At 37.8% G+C, this 18,265-nt stretch overlaps 1 protein-coding gene across 2 annotated transcripts in view; it reads left to right on the top strand.

Moving 5' to 3' along the window:
* Positions 1-16,707, top strand: part of CDH2 (cadherin 2) — a gene marked incomplete at its 5' end in the record, with an annotated part of 114,583 nt that extends 97,876 nt beyond the window's left edge. For both annotated transcript variants that reach the window (XM_083868050.1, XM_083868051.1), the window contains 2 exons: positions 7,991-8,155; positions 15,284-16,707. In XM_083868050.1, the coding sequence (XP_083724176.1) occupies positions 7,991-8,155; positions 15,284-15,490 (372 nt within the window). In that variant the 3' untranslated portion in view covers positions 15,491-16,707. The remainder of the gene's footprint in view (positions 1-7,990; positions 8,156-15,283) is intronic.
* Between the last annotated feature and the right edge of the window lie 1,558 nt (positions 16,708-18,265).

The following is an 18,265-nucleotide window of genomic DNA, read 5'->3' as shown; positions in this document are numbered from 1 at the left end:
TTCTATCAAAGTGATGTCTCCTATAAGAAATTAGATAAGTTCAAATTCCAGCTAGTTCCTCTGAGTCATAGCAACTGCCAGCAACAAGTTGGAATTCCTGTTTGGTTTTGTTGGTGTGTTTGGTTTTTTTTTTCTCCAGTGCCAGCAGTCCCAAGGAATTATGATATGAAATCTGTAATAAAAGAGCAGTTTAGTCCATCTCAAAGGTCTTCTGTTAATCCCATCAGAGGCCATCTTGGCCTGCTTTGTTCAGTCTGACAGAATGCTTGTCAAGAAAATTGAGGATCTTGAATGATTCATAGTTGTCTTCTACCCTGGCGTGGTGTACACAGGGTTGTGTGATCTCCACAGCAGCTGAGAAAAATGCTATTAATTTTCTAAGCCAGAAAAGCTTTTGATCTGTGGGTCATAACTGAAGTCAGCCTGGCTTGCCTCTGAAGAGCATTGTCAACACTGGAAATGTTCTGGGCTTTTTTCACCTAGGAAAAGCAGGCTGAAAAACAGGCTCCAAAAGGTTTGCAGCACTCCTGTCATTCCAGGCAGCAACTTCCTGAGTTATGTGAACAATGACTGTACTAGCAGAAGTTGGGGGATAAGAGAAGAATGAGAGAAAGACAGAGGTATTCCAGATAGAAAGGTTTGGATTCTTCTCAGGATTCTGTTCACTGTTTTCTACTTTTAACATTTTAGCTACCTGACTTAGAGGCCATGAGAGGTTTGAGTCAGCATCATTCCACAGAAGTCAATGGGACTGATTTGGGAAGGGGAAAAGTGTTGGGGTTTTTTATGTTGGTTTTGGTTGGGGTTTTTTTTTGGTGGTTTTTTTTTTGTTGTTGTTGTTGTTTTTTGGTTTTTTGGGGGGTTTTTTTGTTTTTTTGTTTTTTGTGGGGTTTTTTTGTGTTTTTTTGTTTGTTTTTGGGTTTTTTTTTTGTTTATTTTTTGGGGGGGGTTTTTTGGGTTTTTTTTGTTTTTGTTTTTTTTTTGGTTGTTTTTTTTGTTTGTTTTTTTGGGGTTTTTTGTTTGGTTTTATTTTTTTGGTTTTTTGGTTTTTTTTGGTTTTTCGTTTTTGTTTTGTTTTGTTTTGTTTTTTTTCATATGTCTTTTGCGGGGGTTGTTTTCTTTGTTTTGTTTTGGGGGATTTTGTTTGTGTTTTTTTGGTTTCGTGGGGTTTTTTGCGTATATTTGTTTGGGTTTTTGTGGGGTTTCTTTTGGGGGGAAGTGGGTTTGTTACACCGTGGTGTTTTGTTTTGTTTTTTCTAAAGTCGTATCTGAATCTTAAACTCTTGGGGATGAGGGACAGCATAGTTCATTATATTCTGAAACAGAAAGTTCAAATTACAAAACTGGTAGTGAGTGCCTTTCTTGATTATTAATGGATTTGTAGCTTCTAGTTGTTTAGCATATGGCGAGGTGTGAGGTATAAATGGTGACTATTCTTTACTGATACAATGTGCTCTGAACTTGTAACAGCAGTCTCAGTTCCAGACACCAGAACCTGCTGCTGACTGAGTATTGAAGCACTTAGCATGTGTCTGCAGCGTAGTTCACACACACAGCACATCACAACCCATAACCGTCACCAACTCATTTTCATCACACATCTTGGGCCATTTGTGTGGCTTACATCAAGGCAGTGGGTGCTTGACTGGGATATGTGCAGCATATGTCAACCTGATAACTGTGATACTTTTTTTTCTTCATCTAATTGCTTTTGTATACATCTCATTGCACAAGATGATTCTCTCCTTTGAGTTCATTTCTGCAACATTTTCTGAGTTTTAGTAGTACTTGCTCATGCAGGTGGTCCTGTTGAAGCAAGTTGTCTGAGCAAGTGGGTGGTATGCTTTTGAAGTGTTGCAGATGAGCTGTTTTGAACATGTAGGATAATCTAGCCCTCAGATCTTTTCAGCACAAGAATTTCAATGCAATGATTTTACTATTATTCAAAGTAGTTTTCTTGCTGAGAAGTCTTCATGGTACTTCCTGCATCAGGATTTTTTTTTCATTAGTCAATAGCTTGCTTTTTGTCATATTTTTTACATAAGAGAGAAAATAGTAGCATTTACTTTAATGGTGTTAATCACACTAAAAGTAAAAGATGAATGGTTTATTGTTATGTGTGCATGATCTATCTAAATTCTAAACAGAAATTGCTCCTTTATGAAAGGGTAGCTCTTCTCCAACATTTACATGTCTTAGATAAAAGCAAAATTAGGTAACCCTTCTGAAATTTTGTGTGTGGGTTTTGGTGGGTTTTTTCTTTTGTTACAACTTTCTGTATGCCCACATTTTGAGATGACATTAGTCTTCTGTGCTAGGTCTTGTTACCGCATCTGTTGTTAACATGATAATGTTCCTTACCTAGTCCATGAACATTATAAATCCATGTGATTAGATTTTCTTTTTCACCACCCTGAGTGTTAATCAGATCATTTACTCTCAGCTTTTAACCTTCATTTTGCATTACATTAAGAATAGAACATGTTTTTATGTTCTGAAATTTCAAACATAATGAATGAAATAAAGGTTGCTATGATATTCCCCGTGAATATACAATACTATAATTAAAAGGCAGTTATTTCAGGGATCATGTTTGCTTACTAAGACATTAGCTTCACTTTTTTGAATAAGTGACTCATACAGTGCTCCTGTGGAGGAATTACTGTCATTCCTTGGTGAATCTTTATCTCATGATATGAAAAGTAATGTTTTCATAATTCCATTACAAAATTGTTTTGTTTTATTTTATCATATCTAGAACCCCTGCATGTTACTGCGTTGTATCTGCAGCTGGAGTTTAACTTTCACCTTTTTTATTATGAAGAAGATAAGCTAGCTTCTTTGTTATCTTAAAAATTATTAACTTGTAGAACTCCAGATGCATCTATAATAAAAACAAATGAGAAAAGCAATATGGCAGAAAGTAGTCTAAAAGCAAGTGACAAAGAGCAACTGTTGATGCAGACATTTTAACTATCCTCCCATCTTCAGCCTAGACCTAGTCAGTCCTCTGTCTTTGCTTTTTTGGAAGTCTCATAATTTCAGCAAATGTAAGATTTAGGGAAGGTTGTAACATTTTGCAGAACTCAAGCCATATTTTAAGTGCAAAATTCTGGTAGCTTTTTAGGATGATGTTTGCTGGTTTGGTGGGTAGAATATGTAGCAGGATTGGTTTTCACTTCCTTTTTTTTTTTAGATCTCAGTGGGAACATCCAGGAGTAAAATATTTCTTTCCTTAGTTCCCCAGCCTATTTCTCTACTGGAGTAGACAGTAATTGCGTTTGGAACACAGAGGCAAAGCAGAGCATGTGTTTTATCCATAAGTAGTTCAAAGTCATAATTAGTTCTGTTCAGAAAATAAAAAACCTGAGCTTATACTAGGGCTCCATCTCCTCTAAAAGGGGGAGGTAAAATTCAAATTTCTGCTACTCTTTTTATGCGCCTAAACCACTGCAGCTGATTGTGTTCAGTGCAAGACACAGGTCTCACAATCAAATTAAGTCAAAGTGATCTGGTGACAGTTAAGTTGATTATTTCCTGTATGGGGATAGAGCTGAACTTCCATATTTCTTTGGAAAGGGTGCATCTCTTGAAAATGAGAAACAGGTATAATGGTTTTGTTACATGATTCATGTGTCCAGTCCTATGTTCATGCCTAGCCAAAGCTTTCATTCTGTAGAAGGTAAAAACCCAAGTCATCCCTAGAAGTGTATCACACAGTCTCATGAACAGCCAGGAAATAAACCAAGAGCTCTGAGGTAACAGAGAAGCCAGAGTTATAAATCATTAATGAATGTCAGTCGCATTCCAGGCCACTAGGCTGTGGTAGTGGAAAGCTCAATTCAGATGTAATGTATTAAAATATTTTCTGATATTTCCTTTCTCAAAAAAGTCAGTCCTGTCTCTGCATAGCATTTCATAGTTTTTACTCCATTGTGGTTTTATTCTGTTGTTTGCAGTTTTGCATCATAATGCTCCAGGTTACATTCATATAAGGCAGTAATCAATTACTGTAAAAATTTTTACTTTGTTAGAGCTTTTTTCCAAGAACTTAAGTAAATTTCTAATTTAGAACAGCTAATGAGGATGAAAAAACAACAACAACAACAACAACAACAAAAACAAAAACAAAACAAAAAAAAACAAAAACAAAACAAAACAAAACAAAACAAAAAAAAAAAAAAAAAAAAAAAAAAAAAAAAAACCAAAGACATTTAAAACATCTCCTACTGTAACTGATGACTGCTCTACGGGTTATTACTCAGGTGCTGTTCAGTGAATACTGCCTTGCCCAAGAGGAAGTTGTTTAAGGAGGAGATTTTTGAAGGCTGCATTATCTTGTTTTTCAGTGATTACTGGAGAGTGTAAAATGGCCTTTTCTTCTATTCTGGATGTTTCTTCTGTTCAAGTTGAGATACTTGAACTGTGCTTTGAACTACTGGGTAGATGTTCTTAAGGAAGTGCTTCTGGGGGTTTTAGAGCCTTCTGCATGCACTGCTGGTAAGGTAGTTAATTTGTAGGGCTTGGCTACCTGATTTTGACTTTTAGCACTCTTCTCTTGCATGTTTCAGGAATGTAAGGTTTAAACTAATAATGGTTGAAGTCTTTTCTTAAAGCTGTTAGAACTAAGTGAAGAGGTAATAATGTCAATATTGCAATCAACTTGGAAGGGGAGATGGGGTTTGGGGGGGGAGGGGGGTGGTCGGGGGAAGTGGTCATATCGATTCCACAAGATGAACCTTCTGATAAAATGCCCTTCTAGGTTGTCATCTCTTTAACCACCAGTTATAGAAAAGGCAGCTATAGTTTCTTCAGTGATAACAGATCCCTTCATAAATAAGCAGACAAACAAACATTCAACTTGCTTCACTTACATCCCTGTTGTAGAATGTGAGGTTTCTGTTTCCCTGTTGACTGTAGGCTTGCTTGGATTATCAGACTAGTCCAAGTTTCTGGCGTCCAAAGGCCTGAGCTTTTCTAGATGCAAAATGGCAGCAAACTAGTATGTTTTAGCAGTATTACAATTGAGAAATCTAAGTAGGTTCTCTCTTTCATCAACACTTATAAGTTTGTCCAGAAGTTTGAGGAGGAAAAACTTGAACAAACTGTCTGTTTGGGTGTGCTCAAGTCCAAACTGAAGGAAGGGATTTTTTTCTAGAATTGCTGGAGTTAGGGCTTAACAATACAAATCCTCTGACAAAAATTGGCAACCATACCAATTAGATGCTCGCAACTCTGCTCAAGTACATTTCCAGTGGAGGGCCAAGACTTTTTCCTCAATGAACTGACAGTAATTCCTAAGTAGATTTTAACTATGAACAGGTTATATGGGAAAAGACTGGAGCAAAACGAAAACAGTGTTGAATTGTGGTCTTGAAATTAAGAGTAAAAATGATGACCCAGAACACTGCTCAAAGCAGTCTGTCCCAGCCTATCACAGCATGTTTTGTTCTCTCTTTGATGTGCCAGTTTTCCATTCAGCTGTCATTTCTACAGTTAACTATCTTAACAAACGCTGTTTGATGCTAACCTTGAAGTCCATTCAGGAGCTTTAGGTAGTATGTGAAAAGCTTTCCCTCTTTCCTATCTGTGAAAGCAGCACTGAGTGAAGAGATGGGACCTCAGCATCTCTAAACAGCTTGGCATTTTAAAACATTTTTCCGTCTTTTACTTTGCAGTAATTGAGCAGAGTTGACTTTAGACAGAGTGTTGAAACAGCTGGAGTCATTGCATGGTGCTGTGTTTGCCTGGCGCTCAGCAGGTTTGGGGAGGTGGTGGATGAGCTGGCCGTACCCCACTGATGTGCAGTTAGTATTGATTTTAGTGATTCGAGGGGTTGGAAAGTCCAAGGTAATGCATACAATGGGTCTTCTTTTCCTGTCTGGACACTATTAGGACCTGCAAGATAAATTTCCTCTGATAGAAGACTAAATGACATTATCATAAATTACCCTAGAAAATAAAACCAAAGTGGGATTCCACGTAAGGATGTGTTCTGCACTGCTGTTACCTCACAGATCTTTGCTGACTTTTTAGCTATTAGAGTCTGGATATGTCTCGAACTTCTAAATACATACAAAAGGATGCCTTAGATGTGGACATAATAGACCGACAAACTTGATTTATATTTCTGTATGACCAGTAAAAGAATTGCATACATATGTGTGTGGGTGGGGAAAAAATTATCTTTCTGGAACTGAAATGAACAGAAACACTCTTCTGGATTTTAATACATTGTTATTTAACCATACCAGTTTTAATTCCTCCACAATGAAATGCTTAGATTGAAAAAAACCCCCATTTTTCATTTCTACTTGTTGGTTTTTTCCACCTTTATCTTTTGGGTGGGTATGAAAAGCACTTGTTTAGAAGCATTCTAAAAGGTACATTCTTCTGTGTTTGGTAGGATTTTCTGATAGCATGTCTCTAAACTATTTTGATTTATTTTATGTAATAAAAAGGGAGAGGATAAAAAGTTCTGTTCTGTTTACTTTTCTCCAATTCATACTGCTTCCTGGAGATCACTTATTATTCTGTTTGGTACATGAAGTACCGAAGGGTAGGAGTTACAGCTCTGCCCCAAGGAACTTGTAATCTAATTAAAGCATATGAAACTGCATTCTCAGATCTCAGTGGAGCTGTTCCACCTTTTTTGACTATATATTTGTGTGCAGTCATCTGAGAACCCAAGTAACAAATCAGAAGGTGTAGTGGATTTGATAATCAGTTACAGCTCTCCCCACAAACTACCATCACTGCTGTCAAAAAGAATTCTTCTCCTGTTGAAAAGTCTGGGTTTGGGGTCACAGGAGGTCATAGTCTCAGAAAGGATCTACATCCCGTGAGGTAACAGCAGCAGTAAAAGCTAGCATTCCTTCCCTTAGGAGCCAGTAAGGAAATAATGAAAATCCGATTGTCTGAACAGACAACTTCCAGCAAGTTGAGATTATAAATGAGATTTTTACCAGAACAGCACTGTTGAAAAATGGATATTTTTGATGGATAGAGTAGCTTACTTAGGATGTTTATAACTGCTTGGATTATCTGTGGGGCAGGGTATCTGGCATACAGTAGAGTTGGCATGAGCCCCCATCTGCTAATAGTTCTTGGATGGTTTTTGTTTGAGCCTTGAAGTCCAGTTCTTTGTTGCACATTCTCACCAATGCCCTGTGTAAAGGCATCCTAGAGCATGACTTTCTTCTAGACATGGCAACGGGGAGGAGAATGACAATGATGAAATACATCACACTGTGCAAAGAGAATTCAGGCACATCTATGTTCAGTGCATAAACATTGATCTAATTAATTTTTTCACATACATACATACTACTTATTGGAATTCATACTGCTATGCTAACTTCATCAACCTGCCAGAGTTTGAAACTGCAGCATCAAATACTTAATGAACAGATTAATGAGTAATCTCTAGAAGGTGCTTAGAATTAAGGCTAAATCTGAGGAGTTTTGTACTTCTATGACATTTTTCCCCCTTTGGCTTTCATATTATGGAAGTCACATAAAATCAGCAAGGAGTCTTAAATTCATTCTTTGAAGGTATTAGAAAATACTGCAGAACACTGTGCTTGCTTTTTTTTTCTCAGAATGTATGGTATTTATTTCCTTAGAAAAATAAGAGTTGGATTTGGCATCTTTGCTCTGTGCTGTAAATCATCATTACTAGGTAAAGTGTTTAGTCCCTTAATAGTACTACTTAAATCCCTGCTTCTCAAGGGAAAACTTACGAGAAGCTCTACAAATCTGATGGAATAGAATCAAAACAGGAGATTCAGGGAGTATAAATCAAATAACATACTGTTGGTATGCAAATAACAGTGTTATTGACTTATTCTCAGTAAGCATTACAATCCTGAAAACAGGACTTCTGGTGAAATGATACTTTGCATTTTTCCTATTTTCCTTCTCATGTTTCCCCCTGACAGATATTGTTTGAAATTCTGCTAACGTACTGTGTCTGTTTCATATTTTGCAGGATTATGACTTGAGCCAGCTCCAGCAGCCTGACACTGTGGAACCAGATGCCATCAAACCTGTTGGAATCAGACGTCTTGATGAGAGGCCAATCCATGCAGAACCTCAGTATCCAGTCAGATCAGCTGCTCCTCATCCTGGGGACATTGGGGACTTCATTAATGAGGTAAAGAAGTGAAAAAGGGTTTCCTCCTAAGATCTGATAAGCTTTTTTATTTTGTTTATTCTCCTCCGCATGAGTAGCTGTTATGTTAGAACATAATAACTTTTTAAAACTTCCGTAGACAATTAAAATTGTCTCTCTAGACAGAAGTAAATATATTCTTTTAAAGTGCAGACAAATTTAATTAACTCGTTCAAACAGAAAGGGAAGATATATCAATTAACTTCTGTGCATTCATATTAATTGCATTCATAGTACATTATCAGCTGCAACCACAATATCTCCAAGCAGGATTATGCAATGGCTTCCAAGTAATAAACAGACTAACAAAATTGTAGTGTAGCCTAAATTCATTTATTAATTCACAGTAATTTAATAATGGAAGAAGTTAATTTTCATTCTCCTCATACATTACTCTTTGAATCCAGATAATAGTGGAAATTTAGTACCTTCAATAAGACCAAAAGAATTCCATCAAATACGATTAGTGAGCAGGGCAGCTAAATTAAATGTTATGTAAGTGCTTTTAATACTTGTCTTGTCATAGAGTTTTCAAAGATTTTGCATTATCTTTGATTCTTCAATCTAATAAGTATAATTGAAAGTCAGACTATACCAGAGTACTGATAGTTCTGAAAGAAATTATCCTCATTATTTCTATCACTGGTCAGTCTCAAATCACCAGTGTTGTGGTATTTACAACAGAATGTGTTTCTTGTGCTTGCTGCTTATAGAAAAAAAAAGCTAACCCAGAATTTACTACTATTTTTATTTTATTCTGTACATGAATTGTAGTAGTTAATTATTTTCTCTGGTTTTCTCGTATCTTCCTTGTCAGCTGGAGCTGGACAAATATTGCAGAGTATTGCAGAACGGTTTCTGCAAATGTGTTTATTCTTGTTCGCCTTGAAGAAAAGTCAGGCTAATATACTAAAGTCTTTTGTGTTAGAAAGCTGCAGAAAATTGAATTTTCCCCTTTTAAGGTGTACGGTGATACAATTGTCAAAAAACTGAAAAGAGAGTTGACAAGCAGGAAATGTACAAATATTCTTGTAAGACATTGTATTTTATAAGAGACTCCAGTTTTTGCATGCCTTACACTTCTAAATATTACAGTTAGAATTGGCTTCTGGAAAATACTGGAGACACGGGACAGCAAGAGGCCCACATTGTTGGCCAAGGCAGTGTACACACAAGAACTTCCTTGTGCTTCCAAACAATCAGAGATTCCCATCCTGTTCTCACACAGCTGTGACCAGACAGTGCCCACCTGGCAGGCAGTAGTGAAAAACCCTGGATTTCGTTGTTCTCAAAGCAGCTTGGAAGCTCTGTTATGGAGCAAAGGCAGGGAATGGGTCTGATTCTGCTGGAAAGCCAGAAAGGGGCCGGAGGTTGCCCAGCCTCCTACAGTTTTTTTAATGACTTAGCAAGCTGTTCTTGTAAATACTATTTTTCAGTAGGTTATCATTTTTGAAGATGATAGCATCAGTGTGTACACATGGAGCTGAAGAAACAGTACTTGATGTCCTGATTTAACCCAGTATGTTTATATTGCACTACAGATGAGCATGGAGTAATTTTCTTCCTGCTGTCTATTGTAATATACCAGTACCTCCCTTTATGCTTCCCCTTGCCATCCACCAAAAAAAGAAAGCTTCTCCCAGCTCTTCATACACAGTAAAATAATGCCATTAATGTCATTGATTAAGAAAATGTATGGAAATATATATGAAGTTAAAGGAAACATGGCAATTTTCTTGTCTGCAAGTTAGCTCAGAATTAATTATATCCTCTGATTGAAAGGAACTATGTGAGGTACTTTCTGTGTTTTAAGCATTATATATTTAGCTTGTCTTCTTCATAAGGCTTTTTTTTTCCTTAGGATTTCACAGAAATGTATTGTTTTACTGTGGGGAATTCCACCTAACCCTGTCTCTAGCAGCCACCCGGAGATCATCCATGCTGTCTGTTTTCCCAGAAGTCTGAGCAAAATGGGCATTTTATTTCTTTAAAATAGTGTCATCTTAATTTGGGTTTTACAGAAAAAAATTCCCATGGCAGATATGATTATAAATTTTCGACTGGGTGTGGGGGGAAATGGGTCTGTCTTTCATAGTAGTCTTCATTATTACAGTCAAAAATTATCAGTGTTTAGAGCATAAATGTTCAAGCTGCACAGGTTTTCAGACTCTCCAGAAAATTGCACCTGCAGTCCTGGTACGATTAAATCCAAGAAACTTGGTGAGTTTGTCTCAGTTTTACTTGAGGTAAATTCAACAGATATCTTGAGTAAAGCCTGTACCAGACATTTCTTAAGGCAGTTCCTACAGAAGATAAGCTGAGCTGTGGAAACAACATCCCAAGATAAGAAAGAGCAAAGTTCATATCTCTCTGCATCCAAATTCAATATTATTAGACATAATTCTTCCCTTGGGCATCTCTAACCCAAACCACCCACAAAACTAGCCCAGTCCTTAGCTGTGCAGGGAGAGGCTGCTTTTGAACTGTCAGCACTTTTGTAGCAAAGTCTGTGTTAGCCCCTTGGTGAAAAGATGCAACACTTTTGGAGATCAGTCTGATCTTTTGGAGGACTTGTCTCTTTTCCCGGAGATGTGGGTCAGTATGATCTTTTAGGATGCTGGTCCATGTGTGGGAATTAATTTAATCTGTTGAATGCTCACCAGCACCTCAGACACACGGGCAGCATTGTTCAGATTAGCTTCTGAATTACTTCAGCTTTTGACAAAAAATAACTATAGGTCATTGATTTCAGATACTAAAGGGTTTAGCTCCCATTGCCAAGCAGGGGGAGGTTTCTTATTTTCATTACAGAGTCATAGAAACAAAAAACAAAAAAGATCTAGTGGGTCATTTAGGGTTTTTTTTCTTTTAGCAGTACTCTGTTTCTTCTGGTGTATTATTTTCTGTCTGTCATCCCTTGGATTAAACCTACTTAACTCAATGAGACATACATAAGTAAGAGTATTTTGTAGTGTTCTGGTGACTTCTCAGTTGAAAAACAAGTTAGAATTATGATAAAAAGTCATGCATTTTTATAACACAGAGTTGAGATAACATGTACAGAGCTATGAGCTGTAAAATAGGAAGGTTCCAGAGGTGTCTGATAGTCAAAATAGGTTTTGCAGGCATAAGCTAAATGACCTCAGGGACTTTCTTGTTTTATCTGTTTCAATGGATAGATGAATCTGTAATTTAAGAGGGGAAGGGAAAAGCCTCCTTTTCTTCCAGTCCAGTGTACAAACAAGTCAGTGAAATAAGTCATGTGTTATTAAAAATCCTCTGTAGATTTTGTTTTCCATTTTGAACCTTCTAAAGCCTAACCTGCTGACTGTAGAGCATAATTAACACTTAGAATAATCAGGATTTGCAGGACAGTATAAATTAGGTCTGTTTGAAGTAGTTTTGTTAATCCTGTTTTCAAGACCCACCTATATTGTCCCTAGAAATCTCAAGCAAGTTATATAGTGGTGGAGAGTTTGTGGCTAAGAATGTATTTATAATCAATAGAGGACATAGCCTGAGGTAAAATAATTTAAATTGCAAACTAAAGGTTTCATCTCATGGGGACATGGAGGACCCTCAATTCATTCTTAGTAAACGATTATTGATACAGTGCACCTCCATGCAGAATGGAGTCCCTCGATGGTTTCTGTTTTTTCATCTCAAAAAATGGTTCCAGATATAAGCCAATTTATTTTTGTATTTCCCTGAAGGTCTCTGTTCTTCCTTTCCTTCTCATCAAAAGTCTGCTGAATCTGATTAAGTAGTAGGATTAATGAAAATAAAAGCATTAGATTTTGTAATATTCTATGTTAGTTCAAGATTTGAGAGGGTTGCTTTCCTTTAATTTGAGAGAAATGGAGAATGCTTGCCTGTATTAAGGCAAATTTACTGTTGTTCCTCAGCCAAGGCACTGTAGTTTCTCCACTTCTGCCCCTTAGCGCCTCCTTAGTGAAAACTCTACTAGGTATATAAAAGAGGAAAAGGAAAAAAGTGAGTCTGTCCAAGGTGTCAAGCTGGCCTCTCTATTGCTGTGGCTCTTCTGTGACTGCTTGTTGTGCACTGGTGGTATATAGCACATGCAAAAAAATGTCACGATTCACTGTCCCAGCAGGTTCCCCTGCTCCTGAGGATGTGCCCCGGAAATTCTGTTGTTGCACGAGCTTCTCACTCTGATAAAAACTTTGGGTTTTCAGATCAGGAAACTGTAAACCAAGTAACTGTAACAACTCTGCTGCTCTGAGGTCTTGAACACATCTGGTAAAAACTGAGATCTCTTTTCAGAAGTGACTGGCAATGAATGCCTTGGCAGCAAAATCAGCAGAAGTCACTCCTGGCAGCCATTTGTTGTCTTTTCAGCTGTGCAGATGCAGCAGGCTGTGTATCCACACTGCCTCCACCCAGTGAAAGGGACAGCATAATAAACAAAGAAAGGTGGCAATGCTGAAACCAAGGGAACTTCATAAGCTGATAGCACTGCCGGGGCCATCTGACCTGCTGTAAAACCCAACAGCAAAGCAGAGCAGTACACTGAGTATGCTCAAAGAATCAGCTTAGCAGAGGGAAAGAGAAAACACCATAGTAATTCTTTCTCTCTTATTTTAGTATATAACACAAATACAGCAGAAATCTTGTCATTTGAAGAGTTAGACACTTAAGTTCAGTCACTACACTGCGAACCAGAAGATAGGTGCAAATGTCAGTGTAACTTGTGCTGCGTGGTTGAATCAATACCTCCATAACATGACCTGTAGCTACGTTCTCTGAATGAAATGGATTACACCGCCAGCACAACCTTTGAGAAAGTGAATTTGTTAGTGAGATCCTATCTTGTAAGTCAGTTACTCAAAACCAGTTTCCTTTTCTGAAATGCTATCATGATAGCAGCAGCAAATTGAAAAAAATATTACAACTTCCCCTTCAGAAAAACAGATGGAAAGAGGCTGCCTTCTGCCTTGTCATGGATGACTGATTGGTATCAGAATTTTTGCAGTGATGTAGGAAAATGTTTTGTTCACTGATTTTTTAAAATAAATTGGTATCCCATGGTTGGCTGGCTACTAGTAGGCAGAACTGCAGGGAAATAACATTTTGTCTCCAAAGCGACCTTCTAAATGACTTTCACACATGGATACCTGGTATTGGTACCTCAGCACTCCTTAACCTCAGCTGGTATTTATTCTCCTTCTCTGTCACCTGTGTTCCAAACACATGGGTGTCTGTCACCCCAAGCAGGCTTAAGGAAAGACATAAATGCCATAAGGCCGGTTATTGCCTAAGAAGTAAAATTGCCCTTGTGCTTCGGCAGCAGAAAATAAGAAAAAACCTTAGAACTTCTCCCTTGGAAGCTGGATAAGAGAATGTCTTCCAGTGCTTGCTATTGCCTTTTCAGAATCTCACATCTTTCGTGTTTATTATGGCCATCAGGTTGGAAAATGCCAGAGAGAGATAACAAGCATCACCAATTATTCTTATCTCATAATTCAAATTTGCACTTTTAATGCAGGCTATTAATAACCTGCTTGATGTTGTTGTACCACATGAAATGATCATTTCAAGGCCAAAATTTGTTCTTGATTAGGGGTCATTAGCTTGATAAATATGCTGGGCTTTTCCATCACTGATTTGGAAATTATTTTAGGTACGTTTTGCACAGTTCTAAATTATTTAAATAGGTAATAAAGAACCAGGATTCACTTCTACCTTATCAATGCCAAATGCTTTAATTAATGGGTTTAATATGTATATACTCCGTAATACATATTTGTAGAAGAAAAATCAGCTTCTGGTTCCATTTTGTCATATTTGGACAAAACACAGTTGAGAGTGAAGTGTACTTTTCTAAAACCAGAATATATTAAATAATTTGCAGGAGGCACACTCATTCCTTCAAATAAGTTGGAGTATAATAATGCCATTCTTTAAATAAATAAACAGTAAAAGTAAAACAAGCACAAATATCACTGGTAAAAATTAATAGTGAGCAATTTAAAATCTTAGCACAGCCTTATAGACTTCTGGAAGATACATTTATCCCCTGTCAGTGGCTGCCAGAGTAGATCCTATTCAAAGTGGAAGATTTTGAAAAAGTGTTGTTAATCTCATGGAAGAAACTGTGAGGTTAAAAAAATACAAATCATAAGAGGGCTTTTTGGCTTCAGGCTTTTACATTCAGCTTGTAAATCTTCCCCACATAAGCACAGAGAAATAGTTTCATATTCTAAAGTTAGGTACTCATATAAGTGTTTAGGTATGGGACTTATGTAACAAAACAGGGAATGAAGAGGCTTTTCTCTGGAAGAAGTGTGATTCTTTCCTGGCTTTTCTTCTTCAGTTTCCCAGCATTTCCTCCAATTCAATTTGTGCTGGTTTTAATTTGGGCTATTCAACTCTATAGACTGGAAATCTGAAAATGCTGATGGCCCACTATTTATGTGTTGATAACTTCAGTACTTTGAAATGAGGAAACAAAAATGGTCATCATCTTGTATTCAGCTTTGATGTCACTGTGTGTTTTTTCTGAAGAGCAGGTGGATCTCATGGGTGGATGTGGCAAAACATAAAAGGCTTAAGACAACATACCATATATTTTTCTCACAGCAGCCTACAGAGGTACATGAGTTTACAGGACTAACTAAATATGGATTTTGGCACATGCAGATGGACTGCAGGCCAGGAAAGTCAGTGGATATGCTATTGACCATGTGGAGATGGCTGTTGAAGTGGATCTCTGCAAACATGCTTATTTCTCCTTCCTCATCTGTCTAACCATTCCCACATTGTCCATGGCACAGGTTATGAGCTGTATATCTTTGAAACTGTTTATTTACTAGCTTCAGTCCCGGTGCCATGACTCTCTCTTAAGGTTTTGTTAGGGCTCTAATTGCAGCTACGTTCAAAATATGCAGTGCTGCAATGCTGGAAACCTGGCCATTCTAAAATGAGTTACAAACATGTAGATCCTGTTTTGCATTGAATGGCAGGAGAGGAAGAAGTTTGTTTTCTCAAGGGGTGCTCGATAGATAACTGTGCTGCAGATATTCCGAATATGCTTTTGTCTTGCTCTCAGACACAGAACTTTATCTTCTTTTCTCCCTCTCTTTCTTGCAGGGACTTAAAGCAGCTGACAACGACCCCACAGCCCCACCCTATGACTCCCTCTTAGTCTTTGACTATGAAGGAAGCGGCTCCACTGCTGGATCCTTGAGCTCTCTTAACTCCTCAAGTAGTGGTGGTGAGCAAGACTATGACTACCTAAATGACTGGGGCCCACGTTTCAAGAAACTTGCCGATATGTATGGTGGAGGTGATGACTGAACTTCAAAGTGAACTTTGGTTTTGGACAAGTACAAACATTTCAACTGATATTCCCCAAAAGCATACAGAAGCTAGGCTTTAACTTTGTAGTCTACTAGCACAAGTGCTTGCTGAAGGCTTTGGCTTAGGCTGCAAACCAATTTGGGCTCCGTGGAATATCAGTGATCCAATGCTGTTTGGAAAAAAATATTGAGCTCAGTTACACTTGAATTTTACAGTACAGAAGCACTGGGATTTTATGTGCCTTTTTGTACCTTTTTCAGATCGGAATTAGTTTTATGTTTAAGGCTTTAATGGTACTGATTTATGAAACGATGCATTAAAGAGACAAAATATGTTGGGGTGGGGAGGAGTAAGGTGAAACACAATATACTTCACAATGCTTTTGTTACATCGCATTGCTTTTATTAAAATAAGGAGATTAAAAATAAAAAATCCTCATGGAACAATTTTATTATCTGGGAGAGAGGACCATGAGGTGGAACAATGTACATTACTTCTAGTTTTAGATGTTAGGGGACTTTTTTCACTAAAATTCTAAAACTTATGCAGCTGGTTGCAAATAAAGGGAGTTTTCATATCACCAGTTTGTAGCAGAATTGATTTTTTTTTTCCTTATGCTAGAATGTTAGACACATTTTGGTCTTAATCCATGTACACTTTTTGGTTTTGGTTTTTGTTTTTGAATTTTTTTTAATTTCTAGTATTTTTTTCCCACTTCACTGTAAAAAATGGTATGTGTACATAATGTTTTATTGGCATAGTCTGTGGAGAAGTGCAGAAACTTCAGAACACGTGTATGTATTATTTGGACTATGGATTCAGGTTTTTGCATGTTTATATCTTTCGTTTATGGATAAAGTATTTACAAAACAGGTTGCAAACAAGTGACATTGATTCAATTGTTGAACTGTAGTTAGAGTACTCAATATTTTTTTTATTTTTATTTTTATTATTTTTTTGGTTTGGGGAGGGAGAAAAGTTCTTAGCACAAAAACGTTTTACATAATTTGTACCAAAAAAAAGGGGGGGGGGGGAGGGGAGTTGGCCTGATACCGGTGGCACGAGAAAATATACAGTATGTTTTTGGGGTGGGGAGGGGAGGGGGGGAAGGAGCTTTCAAACTGGAGAGACTTCTGAGAACAGCTTTGCCTCTGTATTGTGTACCAGAATATGAATGATACACCTCTGACCCCAACGTTCTGAATAAAATGCTAATTTTGGATCTGGTGCTTGGTTTGGCTTTTTTTTTTTCCACCTGAGCAGCCCTGACTACGGTAAATAAAAAGTATGCAAAATGTCTTTTGAGTTCTGTGAGAAGTTGTGTGTGCTGCTTTGGTGTTTCCTACTGCCAGACTGAAGACAAGCTGCCTGTAGAAGAAAGCCCAGCACAAATTTGGAAGGCAAGTTCCCAGGTAAAAACAAAGTGATCTGTGCTGGGATTTCTGGGAGTTCACAATTTTCAGTTCCCCACTGATGGCTAGCTCTTTGGTTTAATGTGCATTATCTAAATAAGAACTTGCATCATTTTTGGCTCATTTCTAGACTGACAGTTTAATGCATGTGTGATTATGCTGCGTGTTGTATGAATAAATTGCAGATTGTGGCAGTCCTCTGCTGCCTGGACTTTCCTGTGCTGAAGTGAAGACAAGCCCCTGCTAACCTGCGTGCCCATCAAATCATGTCCTTCAAGGAGGTGCTTAGGGTCATGGAGCTCTATCAAAAAGCCCCATTAGGAGATTTGTCATTAGTAAACATGTTTCTGACCTGTTACCATGATTTACTTGCAATCAAAGCAAGCACAGTATATACAGCAGTTCTGTCTCTGCTCTCTTGCAGCAGTCTCTGCTCAGGTTTAATGCCTACATTTACAGGCATTAAGGACCTAATTGTAAACGGTGTGAAGCTCAAACTCAGCAGAAACCCCACAGTTCTGCCTCCAGTGGACAGGGAGGGGAACCAGGCTCTGCGTCTGGCATAGCCACCTTCTGTGCTGGGGCAGCTGTGTGGGCAGCAAGTTAATCTGAGGGGAAAGCTCTTCACTGGTGCCACTTCAGTGTTTCCTCAGCACTCACACCACAATTTACATACCTTGACTTTGGGAGGTAAATCCTGAAATCTGATCTGGGGAGCCTTAACGCTGCATGGGGGATATCCCTACTGAGCTTTCCATCTCTTCTTCCTTTTTCTTGCTCCTGATGTAAGGCAGCAATCCTCTCAGATTGGGATATACTATTTCAGCCTCTGCACACCTGGCTATAATTTATATAATGCATTTGCAACTCTAACTTAGTGCTGTAATATACCCTTGATTTTTGAGTAATGTGTCAAAGTTACCAACAAGCACCGTTAAGGTATTTCCAAATTCAATTTGTAGTAAAAGGAGCAAAGGATGTAGATCAGGACGTGGAAATAAAATCTGACCATGCATAGTTAAGTAAGGACAAGTTCCATAAAGGGCAGGATTTAAACTGTCAACGCATGTTAAATAAGCGGAAGACAGCTTTTAGCACAACAAATTATGCAAAAATGTATTTTAAGCATAATCTATTATTGTTACTTGGTACCAACAAACTGGAAATGCTAAATGAACTTTATTCATTGACATTGAATGTTAAAAGACACACTAGGGGAGAGATCTGTGAAAGATTTCCAGTTTGGGCTATAGCACTATTTTTTGTTAAAAGTGGACAGAGGTCATCTTTTATAAGCACTTGACTGTTCTGCACAGCAGTAGGAGCTTTATTTTGATCAGACAAACAGCCAGCTCTACAG

The sequence above is a fragment of the Zosterops lateralis genome (genome assembly GCF_965231275.1).
Source record: "Zosterops lateralis genome assembly, chromosome: 1".
Taxonomy (NCBI): domain Eukaryota; kingdom Metazoa; phylum Chordata; class Aves; order Passeriformes; family Zosteropidae; genus Zosterops; species Zosterops lateralis.
Note: the sequence above shows the minus strand (reverse complement) of the source record. Positions and strands in the feature narration are given on the sequence as shown.